The sequence below is a fragment of the Sminthopsis crassicaudata genome, chromosome 1 (assembly GCF_048593235.1).
Source record: "Sminthopsis crassicaudata isolate SCR6 chromosome 1, ASM4859323v1, whole genome shotgun sequence".
Classification (NCBI taxonomy): Eukaryota; Metazoa; Chordata; class Mammalia; order Dasyuromorphia; family Dasyuridae; genus Sminthopsis; species Sminthopsis crassicaudata.
This window is the reverse complement of record NC_133617.1, coordinates 261,578,835-261,596,725: the sequence shown is the minus strand read 5'-3', so window position 1 is coordinate 261,596,725 and position 17,891 is coordinate 261,578,835. Positions and strand designations below refer to the sequence as shown.

Below are 17,891 nucleotides of genomic sequence, written 5' to 3'. Positions count from 1 at the left end.
AATGAAGTTTCTAGATTGATCAGTTCTAGATTTAGAGTATCTTCATTGAAAAAGATTGTAGGAATTTTTGATGTGATGTAGATCTTCCTAGAAAATTTCTTAGTGGGAAATTTTGTTATTTTGGGAAAAATATTAAGAAGACTTTGTGTTTGAATGTAAAAAACTTCTTCTAATCAGAGTAACTTAATTGAAAATTACAAGACCTTAAGTCAAGAAATGTAGGTCTGAAATTCTTATTGTTAAAACAAATTGTAAAACTAATTTTTTGTAACTTTAATACTCCAAACAAGAATACAACCCTAAAAATCTTTTGCAGATTAATTAAAAAGGCAGGATATTTATTTTCAAGCTAGTTGACTCAAGAACTATTCAGTACACTTAGTTATCAAATAGAGTGATGTTTTAGTCCATCCATAACCTGTCCTTCAGCTTTATCCTGACCTTTGGAAGTGGCCCTACCAGGTTCAATTCAAGTGTATGTGGCTGAAACATTCTTTAACTTTAATTGGACTTAATAATTGCATTACTGCAAAGCATAATTTTGCCTCTACCTTTAAAAAAACATAATTTTGGCTTTTGTTAACATGTTTTTAGTATTTTAGAGCAAAGCTCATTTGGCTCTAAAAGACTAAAAAAAGAATTCAGCTATGCAGTCATGTGGGGATAATGCACAAAGTCAATAATTTACCACAAATTTTTAGTTCTTAGTTTGCTTTTTGATAATTAATAAACATTTTTGGCTGCCCTAACCCAATCATTTTATAAGTAATTTTAATTGGCAATCTAGTTGGTCTCCTTGTCTTGGTTTCTTTTTAATCTTAATGTCACATTGTCCCTCTCCAGAGTCTTTAAAATTAAAGACTCCTTTTAACTTGTCACTCTCCTTAAGAGTCTGCATATGGTCATATATCTTATTTGCCTAGAAAGGTAAATCTGCTATAAACAAAATTATAGAATGTATTTTAAAGATTGTATTGATTATCTGTAATACCGTTAGTTCAGGCAACTGTGTTTACTATATCATATAGGAATAGGAGGGAACCTGCTACAAAATCATAATTGATAGGTACTCTAGAGAAAAATCATCTTTGCTGATGTATTAATTAACATTTTCCATCCAATTTTTCTCTACATTTTGTACTTGAGTCACACTACTTATTTATGAGATAATTCATCTATCACTTTATATTTTCATAAATTTTATTATCTAACATACATTATTTATTTATGTTGGCTTAGATTTTAAAATCCTAACCAAAGAAAAGCTTTGCTTATTTCATAAATTTGATAGATCTTTTCAAGTTTCATTATCTCTCAGATTTATTTAATTTACCACATGGAGGGTAATTTTGTCAAAGTATGACCTGTAATCATTCTGTTCTTGCTTCCTCAGTGAGCATATGGAGTTTGGGGGTGTTTTTTTGGTCTTCCATGTAAGCCAAATTAATTTGCCAATTTCCACTGATTATGATGAGATTAATTAATTGATATTTTGAATGTCAAGAAGCAATTGAAGGATGTTAGCCAAGTTATTAAAATATATTTTGTTTTTTACCACTAGAGGGCAATATTTCTGATTTAGAGTTTTGTTAGTAAACTGAACTTGTATTGCAGAGATGTGTTGTATGATCTTATCTTGTAATAGTTTGGTTTTTTTTGTAATTACAACATAAATGCTCCAAAACCCTAACGATAATTACAATTCATTGATATCCATTAAACTATTTAGCATTTTTATTATTTATTGATGTTTCTTATTTTCCTTTAGCCCATCATTCCTATGTTTACACAAAATATTCGAGAAGGATTTAGATCACTTGGAGGAACAAGTAAGACGTACATCATATTAATTTTCTCAGTTGAATATTTTAAAAGGTATTTTTTACATTTGAAAACTGTTTCACAAACACTAGCAAATTATTATGTTGTATAATAATTGCTTTAAATTTAAATAGTAACTCGTGATAGGGATTACTGTTTCTTGAAATTTCCAGATTTGAATAATGGCATGTTATACATGTTAAGGCATATATGTTGTGGGTCCTAAAAATCTCATCTCTAGTTTCTAAGGGAAAAAAATGTATATATATATATGTGGGCATATATAAGTAGGCACATCTATTTATATATGTGTACCTATATGTTTTTCAAATTGAGATCTATCATGTAGTTTGTCTTCTCACCTTAATTAAGAGAATTCTAAGTTTCAAACAAGAGCTTTGAGTTACTATTGATTTCACATTTAGCAATTAAGAAAGTTGTTATATACTCCCATTTATCAGGAATACTTAGGAAGTTATTTTATAAACATTATTTGCTTATTTACATGATATCTGTTTACTTTAAAACAGGTTTATTCAGATGGCTTTATGAAAAATTCCGGTATCCATTTGCCCCTATCTATGGAGGTTTTCCAGTCAAATTACGTACATATTTAGGTGATCCTATCCCTTATGATCCAATGGTGACAGCAGAAGAACTAGCTGAAAAGGTAATTTTAATTTACTTTTTTATTTTAAAATCTCAATACATATTTTTGTCTTTTATTTTATATTGCTTATATAAGAGGAAAATGTCATAGTTTGTCCCTTCCCATTCTAGAAAAATATATATACAACATAAAAAGAAACACATATCACTAAATGCTTTGAAAAAAATGCATGGGTTAACTCACATTTATTTTTAGCTTCAAGGAACTGGCTTCCCTGAATAATATTAGGACACATACCCAATTTGAGAAGCTCTTTCTTAGTTTTCTGGTAGCTTATACTGAGGGGAAGGATTGTGTACGGAGATAATTAGTTAGGAAAGATGAATTCTTAACAATTTGGGGGGAATCAGGGAAGTTTTTATAAAGGACATCTACCTAAGTTAAACCTAAAGGAGATTAAAGGAGTCTGAAAAGTGAAGATCAAGAAGGAAGAGCATTTTAGTCATGGGGGATGACTTGTATGAATGTAAGTAAGTAAGAATGAAAGTAAGATAATGTATTGGGTTTGGGGAATACCTAGCAGTTCAATCTGGCTGGAATGTATAGTTTATAAATGATATTCTAATTAATAAGGATTATAGATTTAGGTCTACAAGGAGCCTTAAGTCTATTCTTACACACTATTACCACCACCAAAATACCCTTTTTTGGCTAAATGTCAAAGGCTGCAGTGAGGTCAAAAATAATGACTAAAAAGCGATTGGAATCAGCATGCTAAAAATCTTTGGTAATTTCTGAAAGAGCAGTTTAGGTAGAGTGACAATCAATAAACAAATTTTTTAAATGATGGGAAGGAAACCTCAAATGAAGAAGATTATTTCCAGGGGTTTGTTAGTGGATTTATCAGTGAATTTATCCCATGGGAAGCCCTTTTACCCAGAATTATATCCTTTCCCCTGGAAACTACCTACTCTCTCATTCCTACCCTTTAGAGCATCCCGTGTGTTCATTAAAATGAACTTAGAATCAGGTAGAGCTATATTGTAATCCTACTTCTGACATGTAATTGGTTAAGTAACCATGAAAAAACTACTTTTTTGAGTTTGTTTGCTCAAAGTAACATTACTAGGGCTACTCCAGATGGGTATTGGGCTCAAATGCAATTATACTGTAAAACAGCTTGAAAAATTGTAGCATATTATTTGCATAGCAGTTATTATTATCCTTCTTAGAGTCATGGAATCATAAATTTAGAAGTTGAGGGAACTTCATTTAGTATATTTTAATTTTGTAGTTAGGGAATCTGAAATCCATAAATATCAATAATACTTTGTTTGGACTCACTGAGATAAGTGGCAGGGCAAGAAGTCAAAACTAAGATCCTTTGACATCAAATCCAGTATTCTTTCCACTGTAAGTGTAGCACACTGCTAAGTCCAGTGATTTGGATTCCTTGGCAGTAATGGGCTAGTGTCACATTTGTTAAATTTTTTTTTTTCTCCCCTTTTGTCACTGTCTTCTAAATACACCTTTATTGCTGTATTGCTGTGTAGCATACACTTATTTGAATTGTCTTACTGGATTCTAACAAAAGTATTCTCTCTTGGGGTGTTAATGAAGTTTATTGTGCTTTTTCATCTCCCGTTTGGCCTATTTATTCAATTTAAGTGAGTCAGAACCAGTAAGAAACAGCTAAAGCTTATAGTTAAAACAAAACATAATTTGAAATTATTTTCAATTTAGTTCAATGTAGCAATCTGTATACCCTAGTCTGTTCAAAAGATTTGAAGGTGGCATAGCAGTCAAGAGACCTGAGTTCTTTTTTCTGACTTTGCCACTTAACAGAAAATTGTTTTATATGTGTTTTATCAGACTCTTTCCTAAGCAGTAGGACTACAAAGACAAAATGAAATGGCTCCTCATTTCTAGGAGCTTATACTGAGGGTAGAAACTATGCACACAAATAATTAAAGTAAGGAAGTAATCAACTTTGTTGGCCATAGCATTGATATATATTAGCTATAAAAGTATAGAATATTTGTGATCCTATCACTAAAATGTTGCCATACTAATGATGAAATTGTGAGTCTTTTGATACAGGAAAAAAGTTGAAGTATATATTTTTGTTTTTATGAAAACATAGTGAGGAGAAGTAACTACCAACATATTAACCTAATAAGTACTTGTATGTTATTTTTTTTGAGAAAAATTTATATGTCACTAAAGTAACAAGCGCTTGAAAATAATTAGCTTTAAATAATTAAAATTTCACTTGATTACTTGCTTATACTGTTTCAAGTTATTCAAAAAATAAACAGTGATCTAAGCTTGGGCTTAACTATTAAGATTTCAAATAATTACAGTCCAGAGTAATGAAGCTTTCCTTCAGAAATGACTCTTGCAGGGGGAAAAAAAAGAGCAGTTATCTGGGGAGGCTTATGGCTGAGAAATTAAAGGGTTGTATATATAATATGAGATGAATTTATAAATGTTTTGTTAGAATATAATTGTTAGACAGTCTTTGAAATCAAGCCAGGGAGATTGGGTTTGATTCACTAGGCTACAGGAAAACTTCATCCCCAAGATATTTAGAAGATTAATCTGGCAGCAGCAGCATGAAGGGGTAAGAATTCATGAAAACTAGAATGGCGATAGTCATAATAGTGGGAAGAGAAAGAAAAAAATAGGAATGAAAGGTTTTGCAGAAGTAGTATTGCTTCTGTATTGCACTCTATATTGGAGTGAGCATATCTCACTTTGTTCCAATGTCATTTTAGCCTTCATTCTTTTCAGGTAGCTTTTAGTTGGTCTCTCCGCTTCCTGTCAGTCTTTGTCCCTCTAGTATCTTATTAGATTGTTGTTATTATCATTACTCTTTCATATTTCACATTTTTGTTTGTTCTTGGGTTGTGGAGTTTTTTTAAGGTTTGCAAAACACTTTCCTCACAGTGGCCCTATGGAAGAAATTAGTATAAATATCATCATTTCTATTTTTACAAATAAAGAAAGTAAGGTAACAGGAGATTAAATAACTTGCCTAAGGTCTCCTAAACCAAATGAGAGCTGGGACTAGAGCCCAGGTCATCAGCCTCTTTTCTTTTCCCCCTCTTCTCACTGACTTCTAATACCACATCCTAGATTTCACTCTATCAGCAGATGGCCTCACCTTTTATTTTACTGGGAAAATCAAGGCCTCTTCAACTTTACACCCCAAATTTCCTGTATACTTTTATCCATCTTTTTCACTGAAAAGACTAGAGAAGGAAGTTATCTGAGGCCAAAAAGAAGCTAAAGAATTTCATGTACATAGCAGTCCAGACAAAACACTGTCTTGAAGTGATAGAAAACATGTGAAGATTCATTACTTCAGAATATACATATATACATATACATATATATATATATATATATATATATATATATATTCCATTTCCAAACAGATATATATATATATATATATATATATATATATATATATATCTGTTTGGAAATGGAATTAGAGCCAGAAGAGCAAAAAACAATTCTTGGGGAGAGGATAGGATCCAGTAAATGGAGCAAGAAGGGAATTTTTAGGAGCATGAGGAAGCCCATCAGAGTGAGAAAATAAGCAAGGAGAAAAGTGAAAAAAGCATGGCAATTTTTTTCAAGTTTTATCACTGAAAGGGAGGAGAGAGATGCTATCTAGCTACTATTCCATTTCTTTTTTTCACCTCAGTACATTCCTGTTTTTTTCATCTAGTCAGCTTAAGTGGCCTAGTGAATACAGGACTAGGTCTGGAGTCAGGAAGACCTGAGTTTAAATCTGGCTTCAGACACTTAGGTAAATCATTTAACCTCTTTCTGCCTCAGTTTCTTCATCTCTCAAATAGAGATAATCGTGGCATCTGTCTTCTAAGGTTGCTAGGAGGACAAAAGTGAGATACTGTTTATAAGGTACTTTGCCAACCTTAAAATTCTATCTAAATACTAGTGAAATAGCTAACTAGCTGTAGTAGTAGTAGTAGTAGTTGTTGTTGTTGTAGTGGTAGTAATCATTGTTAAAAGTTTCTAATAGTAAACCTCTCTCAAAAGTATTCCCTTAGTCCTGGTTTTTCATCCATCCTTTTTACCCCTTAAGTTAGACATCATTTGAGGTCTCTCCTAAGGCACATGTTACTCTATTAACCTAAAACCTTTCTTTTGGGAGCCAGTTGCATATAATACATGCTTAATAAATGCTTGTTAAGTTGGATTTAAAAAAAAAAAAATGTGTTTCCAATTTCAAAAGAGTGAGTGCTTTGATTAGGTCCCAGGAAATGTTGATGTCTGCTAAATGAAGTTGAACATCAGATACTGACTTTAATCATGAACTATTGGATTGTATTTTAAATATATCGAGTTGTGCCATTCATGTTTTTATGGCTTTAATGGATTTAATATGAAGCAAATGGTTTTGGAAAACAATCTTAAAGAAAATAATTCTTTAAGAGAGTGATACTAAATTGAAAATTATTCAGAGCCTATTTGTGGTTTAAATAACATTTTTCTTTTCCATTTACTAACTATAGAACCATTAAAAAAATTTGTTTCAGGATAATTTTTTAAAACCATTTTTTGTAAAACACTTTTAAAAGAAAATGATTGTTGAGTTTTCTTATGAAGGTTTATAAAATTAATAAATTAATAAATCTTATGAAGATTTATAAAATTAACTTTTTTATTTTCTTAATAGACAAAGATTGCAGTTCAAGAGCTAATAGATAGACACCAAAGAATACCAGGAAACATCATGAGTGCCCTGTTGGAACGTTTTCATAGAAAACAAGAAGTCAACTAGAATTTTAAAAATATATTAATATGGGTTTGAATCCATCATGTTATATGCTAAATTTTTTAATTGTTGTAGTTTTTATTGTTTTAAAAATCATGTTAAAAACTATTTTCACAAAACCTATTTGTTAAAAATTGTGTTGTTTTTAATCTTATTTTTGCATTGAGAAGTGTTGAGTTCATAAGTAGCTGATCAGATGCCCAATAATTCAGAACATGGTAATACTGATTTATTTATAAATCTCTAATAAGGCATTGAAAAACACATAGATTAGAATTAGGCTTCTGAGTAATATTGGATTTGATAAAATGAACATCCTTAAGTTATGTGTCTAATTTCCACATTTTTATTGCACTCACCTAATTTTGAGAGACAATAAAAGCTCTTGATCTAAATATAGGTACTGAAGTTATAGACATAATCTTTTTTTTTTTTTTTTTTTTTTTTTTTTTAAATTTATCTCCCTCTGATTCACTATGTGACTTTGGACAAGTCCTTAATTTTTCAGTGCCTCAGCTTTTCCATTTTTAAGATGGGCATAGTCCTTTTTCTATATAAAGACATAGTGAAAAAAATGAATTCTTCTGAAGTGCTGTATTTGTGTTCTGTAATTACTGTAGAACATAAAATAATTTAGCTTATTCATTCCTCTCTATTTAACAAGTGATCTTTAGTTTAATTATAAATATTTAAAATAATTTCTATAAGCATAAAGTCCAAATTGCCAATCAAAAACTTTTAAAAAATATAGTGGTGTTCTTTAAATAAATGAAAAAGAAACTGGGAAATCTAAGCTTTTTCTAAATATTGCCTTTTAGTATTTATTATATTTCTTTTAAAAGTCACAGAAACACACAAGCATATGTTGTGTTATATATACTAGGTCAACCCTGTAACAGGGTATTTAATAGCATAATAGTAAAATTACAGTCAGGTACAACATTTTATAAATTTAAAGGTCTGTTTTAAATAAGTAAAGATAGAGCTAACAATATCTATCTTTTTGCACAGTTATAGATAGGGCTTGCTCATTTTTAGTATTAAGCAATAAAATGCTTTATAGTTTGAACAGAATATACTTGAATAATTAATGCACTCCAAAAAAAAAAAATCAGCGTCTAGATTTGTGGTCTCCGTAAAAACTTAATTTAAAAAGTATTCAAACAAAAGTATAAAAAAATCATGTGCAGTATCATTTCTTTTTAGATGCTAATTGTACTTCTAATTTGTATAGATTTTATATACATGTCTATATTTATGGCCTATGTATTGTATATAAAAAGAAACCAACTTAAAAATAAAATTGAAATTCCAACAAGTGTTTCTAGTGTGTCATGCTCTTCTTTTTGCACTAGGAGTTTGAACAGAATTATAGTTTGGACAGCCAAACTATATTGGTGCAGTGGATGGAGTATCAGGCTTGAAATTAGACAAACTTTTCCCTTCAAATGTGGCCTTATACATTTAACTTAGTTGTGTGACCCTTGAAAAGTCACGTAACTCTTTTTGCCTGAGTTCCTCATCTGTAACATGACCTGGAGAAATTGCAAACCATTCCAGTATCTTTGCCAAGAAAACCCCAAACAGGGGCACAAAGAATACGACACAACTGAACAACAATTATAGATTTATTCTCATTTTTATATTTAACACTAATAATCATGTCACTTTTTTCTCATTGTCACAGAAGTTGTCGAAAAAGGTAATAAAATCTCCATTCTAATGTGATAAAATATATTTTTATTTAATTTGAGAGAAAAAAAAAAACAAAACTCATTACTCATAGGCTTTGTGATACATTCAACCTTGAGCCAAGTTTGGCCCATGCTTAATAAAAAATTTTTGATTAAGTAGTTACATTTCCAGTAGAGGAAGAAAGATGGCACTAATTTTTGGCTTTTAAGACAGAAAGTAAAATGCTATTTCATCAGTATATGAAGATTTTTCTATTATATGTAAATTTTACCTATTCTTATTATGTACTTATTCTCTTTTGTGTTATTTTTATGTTTCTACTATGATTAGAACCACAGATTATCTTTGAAATTAGATTTAGTAGTGGTATTGATTGTGATGGAATATTTCTGTACTATAAGAAATGATAAGCTCATTTAAGAAAAACATGAAAAGACTTGTGCAAAATAATGAAGAGTGAAATAAGCAAAAGTGAATACAATTATGTATACAGTCACTGCAATGTTTTTTTAAGAAGGACTTGGAATGAATAAGCTATTTTGAATATTGTAAATATCCAAATTGGCAGTAAAGTGAATATGAAGAAAAATGCTATCTGTGTCCAGAGAGAACTGATAAATAGAAGTATATACAGAAAAATTTTACATGTTAACCTAATTATATCTAAATGTGACCCGTCTCTATGATAGGGAGGGGAGGGAAGAAAGAAATGTATGTGATAACTTCGTTATATATTTAAAAGGAATACCATATTGTACCTAGTCGATTTTCAGTTTAATGTGTAGTCATCTTTTTTTAAAATTAAACTATGTTATGGAAATGCTTGTTTTATTTCCTAAATTAAAAATAAAATAAGTTTTGAAAAGAGTCACAGATTATCTTAGTTTTAAAGGAATCATAAAACTATCTGACCAACCCATACTTGAACAAGACTTTTCTCTGGAATATACTCAGTACTGAGGATTTTTATTTGTTCTCACATCTTACCAAGACTACAACTCAACAATTTCCTTGATTTTAACTGTTAGCTTTTAAATCCTTGTTTCAGAAAGTAGAATATAATTGAAGAATGAATAGGAACCAAAGTATGAGATAGCAGGGTTCCAAGTCATGTTAGAGTAGCCTTATTTCCTTTTTGAATAAGGTAAATAGATTTAAAAAGGCAATATGCTATAGTGAATGAGTCAGGAAAATCTATAATGGGCTGCTACCTTCAACATTTAAGTGTATGACCTTATATGTCACTTCTATTTTCTAAAGGAACTTTAAATTGGGGAAGATAAGTGAAGTACTTACACACAGGATTGTTGTGATGTTCAAATGAAATTATATATATATATATATATATATATATATATATATATATATATATATATATATATAGTGCTCTGTAGTCTTTTGAGTGCTACATAAATAATTAGAGAAATAATGTAGAGTTTACCTAGATTTTTAGCAAAGAATTTATTAAGTATTGATTGATATTTTTCTGGAGACACTGGGATAGTGAAGAGTTTTGAGTTCATATCTTATGAAAATTATTTGGACTAGTTAGCAAATGACATAACTAGCTATCTTCAAAGGCTGTAATATAAAAGAAGGATTAGACTTTTTTATTTGGCTCTTGAAGGAGCAGGAGCAATGGTTAGAAATAGCAGAAAAGAAAATGTAAGGAAAACATCACAATTAGATTTGTCCCAAAAAGAAAGACACTGCTTTGGGAGGAGGTGGATTGCCCTTGAGGTCTTTTATCAAGTCAAATGACCTCTTGTCATCTGTGTTTCAGAGGGCAGCCTTTTTTCAGATCAAGAATGAATCGCTAGTTGGCTTCCCTTCTAACTGGAATTTTATGATAGTGTTTGTAAATGGGTATGTATATGTATGTGTGTATATGTAATATACATCCAAATAAGAACAAAAAAGTGTTTGTATTTACAGAGATCTTTGAGATCCCTTCTAAATTCCCAAATTCTGTGATTTTTGAAGGGTCCCATAACCAAACGGAATATGTGTGTGTGTATGCACATCTAGTGTATAAATACATACACATACAAGAAATATGGGTACTCATTCAACACGTACACATACATACCACATATAGATATGTGCATATATATCAGAGGCTTCACATGGTCATGGACACTGTTAGATTCAAAGAATTTCAGGTTTGAAAGTGACCTCAAGAAGTCATCTAGTCCACCTTTTCCCTGCCAAGAATCTACAACATATTTGAGGGTAGACCTCTAATGAGGGGGAATCTACCCCCACCTGAGCAGCCCACTCTACTTTTGTATAATTGAGAGGAAGTTTGTCCTTATATCAAAGTTTAATCTTCCCTTTTGCGATCTAGACCAATGCATTCCTGTAGTGTTATCCTGGGAGGACAACTGAGCAAATCCAGTCTATCTTCCTTGTAATAATCTTACAAATAATTAAGAAAGTCATTCCTGAAATGGTGCTTAGATCCGAACCCAGTACTGACATCTGCAGAGTAACGTGAGATAGCATCTTAATCTTGTTGTGCCACAGTTCCTTTTTATTGTTCTGATTCAGTTTCCCTAATTGTCCTGCCTCTGTTTCTCTGAATTGTTCGGCCTCAATTCCTAATTGTTCTGTTCAATCCTGCAACACCACCCCTTCCTCTTAATCACATGATCCAGATAAGGAGAAAGACCTTCTATCTTAGACGTCTTCAGAATGCCCAGTGCCTTCCCCCACTCTGTCAGAACTGGATTTATAATCCTGTTCCTGCTCTCAGTGCTCTGATTCCTCCTCTGCCTCGGTCTACCCCCTGTGTCTGGACCACATACATATATGTCATTGAGAACTCACATTGCTTGCTGGATTCTTGGAGACAATAATCTCATTCAGCCCTGCGACCAAACCATTTGATCCATTTGATCCCAGTAAATCTCTCCCTTTCAAATAAAACATTAAAAACTCTAATGCCTATCTTGCCTCGGTTTCTTCAGCATTATAATCTTAGGTTCTGTGCCTCTTAAAACAAATTCAGAAACCTTTATCTTTGTTGCTGTTATTTCTCATAACACTTGATTTATAGTAGGCTTGTAGTTTGCTAAAAGCCTTAGATCTTATTCAGACAAACTGCTATTTAGCCACAACTCCCTTTTATAATTCTGATGCCAATTTCTTGATCCTTAGCAAATTCCATCTTATTTGATGAAGTTAAATGCCAACCCTGTGTTCTAGCCTGTGGAAATCCTGATTCTGTCTTATGTTGAGATGCCCTCCAAATAGTTCTTAGATGGCTTGAAAGAATTCAAGGAAATTCTCTGCTGGTCACAGAGCTTTATTAGTACAAATGGAGAAGCAGGCCAGATTCAGGATGGTTCAGCTAAGATCTAGCAAAATAACTGAGGGGTGGGAATGCTTTTTGGAGAGCAGCCAAGATGGCTGACAGATGGTGCAGGTAGGGAATGAGGATGTGGGTCTGTGTCTACTTTCAGGAGTGAGGTATGTAATAAGGTCAAAGAAATAATTAGATATGGGGCCAGGACAAGAAAATAGCCTGCTGTCAGGGACATTTCCTTGCACCCCAGGGTGCTGCAAGAGCGAGTCACAAGATCCAAATCAAGTTCCCAAAGGGTGAGTCACAAGGCCCAAGTTAGTTCACAAAGGGGCTCTGAGTTAGAGGCTCCTGAGTGAGGATGTCAAGTTTGTGTCATCTGTAAATCTGATAAACATGTCATTTATGCCTTTAATAGAATTGTTGATTACATTGCTAATTAATCTAAGACATGGACAGACACCTTGGAGTGTTCTACCAGAGACAGCCCTACCAATTTATATAGAATCATCAGTGGAACAATCTCTGGGTCCAATCTTTCAATCAGTTCTAAATTTATTAAAAATTATACAGTTAGTCTTTACATGTCACAATGTCATTTCTCCAATGTGGTTTGACATAAATTAAATGGGAATTTTTTTGGAGTTTTGTGGAATCCACAAACATGTGCAGGCCAGCAGAGGACACAGAGCCTATGACCAAATACTTATCCCAAATTTTACAATAAGGTATTGTAAATATTTCATAAAAGAAAAAGAAAAAATTGAGATTTTTTTCCAGGTCACAGGGATGCTATATATCCTTAACTTTTAAGATGTGTAAGGGAAAACTACAATTATTTAGTACATAGCTGTCCATTTTTCCCCACCAAAAATATTGAAAGGCTTCATAATTTTTTTTTTGCTATTTTCAGGTAAATTAAATATATATCCTGACCTACTAATTAAATATTTTTGACAAAAAAGAACATAAGATTAATCTGGTGTGACTAGTTGTCATTGCTTCCCTTCCTACATGTTCACTAACATCCTTCTGTTTAACAGTGAAATATTAACTTAAAAACTTGAAAATTCAATTCAATGAAATAATAAACTATGATTCCAGAAGATTCATGATGAGTTGTACCACCTGGTTCCTGACAGTGAGACAATGAACTCAACTACAGAATGAATTATTGAAGGACAATGTGGGTATTTGTTTTGTTTGATTAAGCACATTTGATACATCTCTTTTTCTTTTAATTGGGGGAAGGAATTGGGAGGGAAAAGACTAGGGATTGAATTACCAAAATGGGGGAAGAAAAGGTAAGAATAAAAGATCTCTAAAATATTTTAAAATGCCCTGAAAAGCACAGAAGGAAGATCAGTAGAACCCAGACGAGTAATTTCACAGATAGTTTTGAAAATAATGTGGATTTTGGAGAGTGAAACCAGTTGAATGTGTTAGTGTGGCTTTAAATTTGCAATTACCATTCTTTTGTAAGTAAGAATGGAAGAGGAGGGGGAATTCAACATTTGGAAAGACTCGTTTTATTTGATGTTTGTAAAGTTAATTATTGTAATTCTATATTGTGCCACAGTTCTCTTTTATTGTCCTGACTCAGTTTCCCTAAATTGTCCTGCCTTGGTTTCCCTGAATTGTTCTGCCTCAATTGTTTTGTTCAGTCCTGCAAAACCACCTCTCCCTTTTAATCATCAGAATATTTGATAAGAATAAAAGATTTTATATTTTAGAATATCAGGATCCCTCCTCCCATCCTGTCAGAACCAGACTGATAGTCCCTTCCTGCTCTCAGTTCTCTGGCTCTGCCCTTGCCTCAGTCTATCCCCTGTATCTGAGGCACTTGTTGTCATTGAGAACTCACATTGTGTGTAGGATTCTTCCATAGTTTTATTCAGCTCTGGGACCAAACCATGGATCCATCTGGTCCCAGTAAATTTCTCCCTTTCAAATAAAATATTAAAACTCTCTAATCTCTATCTTGCCTCAGTTCTCCGGCATTACAATATGTATATGTCTCACACATACAACATTCCAGATTTTTTCCAGTAATCAAGGTCTAGTTTATTGACTTTATTGACTTGTAGGTTTTTTTTTTTTTAAATCAGGACATTTTCTCCTCAGTCCTTTACTAGCTTGTCTTTTCCATTATCTACCCATTTCCTCCTTGTCATCATCTTATCAAAATTATGTTTTCTAAGTAGGAGCCATAAATCCGTTTTTAATTAGGAAGGAATTGGAAAAAAAAATAATAGGGAACGTACCCTATTCACCAATAGCTCCTGTTAATCACAGATTACTAAGCCATTGGTAGGAAAGATAACTTCTTTTGCTAAGGTTGCATCCTGCCTGGATGCTGCTTTTCCTCTGGGACACTGAACTTTGTGAATACTAAGCTGCTCCTTCCACCTGCTCTACTTGTCTTTAAGGTGCTGGGTTTTTTGCGTGTTTGTGCCTCATTTGTGGGGCAAAATAGCAAAACCAACCAAAAATCAAAACCAAAACCAAACCTAGCGCTCAGTTCTAGTAAGTTACCCTGAAACATACTAGGACATACTGAGGGGAATACAGGGTAAATAAGAGTGTGATGACATTTGCCCTTCATTCCTACTGCTGTTCTCAGATCTCTCCCCTTAAATGTGAGAAAATCTAAAGAGAAACATCACATTTATTTGTATTTGATACATACATTTACATCTAAATACATTTTTCCTAGCTCATTATGTTTTTTAATATTCACTTTTTAAAATTTGAATTTAAAATTTTTTCCTCTTTAGCACATATTCTCCATCCATTGAGAAAGCAAACAATATGATACTCATTATTCATGTGAAGTCATGTGAAAGATATTTCCATATTAATCATGTTGGAAAAAAAAGCAGAAGAAAGTAAAAAAACACATTTCAATATGTACTTAGTTCACCAGTTTTTGAGGTGGGATAGATTTTTTATCATTAGTCCTTAGGAATTGTCTTGGATTATTATATTGATCAGAGTAACTAACCCTTTCTTAGTTGATGATCAGTACAATGTTGTTGTTACTGCACATAATGGTCTGGTTCTGCTCACTTCACTTAACATCAGTTCATATAAATTTCCACAAATTTTGTTCTGCTATTCCTCAAATGGTAGACATCTCTTCCATCTCTTTTTTTTCCCCACAACAACAATAATACTTTGCTAATGGTTTTAGGTAAAACAAGAGACTAGTGGTATCAGTAATATCACATAGGAAAAAAAATTTTTTTCTTTTATGGTGTGGCCAGATTATTTGCCATGATGGATAGAGAACTGAACATGATACAAAGGAAGACAGATCTAACCCTTATTTAGCTGTGTGACCTAGGCAAGTCACACCTCATTTTTCTCAACTGCAAATGGGGATAACAATGCCACCTACCTCCAAGGATTGTTGAGAGGATCAAGTAATAATAATAATAATCACTCCAGTATTGACCTGTATTATTTTACACTGTTGTTCCTCCTTTTCCTCCAGGATACTATTCTATGTTCTCAGTTTCAAGTTATATTCTGATATTTCTGAAGAATGTTTCCTATCTCACCTGTGGTCACTCTACTTCAGTTCACCATACAGAATCTTCTCATGTTCATTGATGGATAGAACTATGTGCTGAGAGTCAGGACTGGGATTCAAGTCTAGTCTCAGATACTTGTTAGCTTAATAATGTGACTGGACAAATCACTTTGACCTCTTTCTGCTTCAGTTTCCTGAATTGTAAAATGAAGAAAATAGCAACACTAACCTCACAGTTATTAGGAGGAATAAGTGCTTAGTAAAAGTGCTCACAAAGTGCTTAACACATTTCTCTATTCACATACCATCTCATTTAAATTATAGTGAAGGTATCATTATAGTCAATCCAATCACTTGAAATTTTGGTAGAAATTTGGTTCTGTCCTCAACAATGACCTTCTCAGGATAGAAATGGGATAATTTTGGGTGGAAATGAATGAATCCAAATTTACAAAAAGGGAAAAAAAAGGTGGATTAATTGTTCATGTGGAGAAATTTGTAGTATGTAGCATGTTGGATGAAATGTCTGTGATGAACTTTTGAGAAATTATCAACAAGAGTATCCAAGAATGCTGTATATGGATGGGTTGTGATTTACATTGTTGGAAGGAATTCTTGAATCAGTGAGATCACAGATACTATTAAATATAGTTGAGTAGTATTTTAAAAGCTGTTTGGCATAGAATACTTTAGATATGGTTTTGGTACTTTTTTTTTGGTTACCAAATAAAACTTTATCAATGTTTCTGGAAAGAAGGAAAGATAAAAGGTTAAATTATTGAAAATTGGGAGATTCTGGAGATTAATTCTGGGAAAAAAGTTTGTTTCCTTCTATGAATATTTTCACTAATTGATATAATATCCATAGTATTATTCTATGTAAACTTCTTTTTAAGGTTTCCAGGACCCAATAATTTCACAGTTGATTACAATGCAATGTTCCCCCTTTAATCAAGAACTAATTAGTGCAATTTTTCCTTTAAAATGTTTAGTTTTTCACCTAGGAGAGGAACAGCTGCTCGGTAACAGATTCATTTCCAAATGCAACTCATCATGCATCTTTTATGAAATCTATTTAGTTGGGCACATGTCAACATATAGAACATCTTTTCTCAGCCTTCCATAGTAGCAGTGCCAACTAATAAAAATGAACAATTCTTAGAGTTGATTTATAGGAAACATTATTTCTCCCTAAAGTGTTTTTTTGTTTTGTTTTGTTGTTTTGTTTTTTGTTTTTGTTTTTTTGGTAATGATATTTTCTCCTCTGGTTTATCTAAGACTAGATGTTTTTGCCATTGTACTCTGGAAGAATCTCAGGACAATTTGACTAAATTTCACCCCAGATGAATTGTTCTGAAAGTCAGCATGGTTCCTTTAGACAAGAAATATATAAGTACTTTACTTTGGTTCCAGTGGAGAGCTTCTGAAAGCCCTCAGTGGGGCTACCTTGTTTTTACCTGAAGGCTATAGAGAATGTTTTTATTAAATTAATTGTTTCTTTGAACCTTAAATGGTCCAGTATGGAAAACACTGGTAATTAATCTTTAGAAATAACATTTTTAAAAAATTACCAACCTAGATAGTTATTTGGGGCTAATTCTAACTTATTAGCTACTATATCCAAATAATTGGTGTTTTTAAAAGCATTGGCATATTGTAAAAACAAATACTTCAATTCTTTAAGGAATTTGTGATTCCCATATTGATGTGAAACTATCCTTTGATGATAAAGGGAACCAATCTATATGTCATTCTCTTTTTCTATTGTCTATAAATTATCATAAATTAATTAAACTAATAGACTCAATGTTCTGGAGATCTTCTAAATCTTGTAACATTCTGTGCATATGGACCAAGGTCACTACACTTATTATAACTTGCCCTCACTATATATTTAGCCCATCCCCTTTTCTGATCATGTAATTCATAAAGAAAGTTATTATGTCTATTCTTATGCATAAGCCATTATTGGCAATGGAATTCTGTCCAATTATGCCCAAAGTATGCTGCTCTTTTGAGGTACTTTCATTTTTGATTCTTTAATCATTCTTATATTCCAGGATCCATAGCTACTAGTATTTGAAAGATGAATTTTTCTGTTAAGGATTGTTGGGAT

The 17,891-nt window shown here is 32.2% G+C and overlaps 1 protein-coding gene across 2 annotated transcripts in view; it reads left to right on the top strand.

Moving 5' to 3' along the window:
- The window catches only part of TMEM68 (transmembrane protein 68), a 32,205-nt gene extending 23,646 nt beyond the window's left edge, over positions 1-8,559 (top strand). Inside the window, exons 5-7 of one of the 2 annotated variants that reach the window (XR_012484238.1) lie at positions 1,769-1,875; positions 2,352-2,491; positions 7,143-8,559. Coding sequence is in view for 1 of the 2 variants with exons in the window: in XM_074278524.1 (XP_074134625.1) it covers positions 1,769-1,829; positions 2,352-2,491; positions 7,143-7,247 (306 nt within the window). In the remaining variant the exon portion in view is untranslated. The remainder of the gene's footprint in view (positions 1-1,768; positions 1,876-2,351; positions 2,492-7,142) is intronic. The other variant, XM_074278524.1, reaches the window with a different exon arrangement.
- The last annotated feature ends 9,332 nt before the right edge of the window (positions 8,560-17,891 follow it).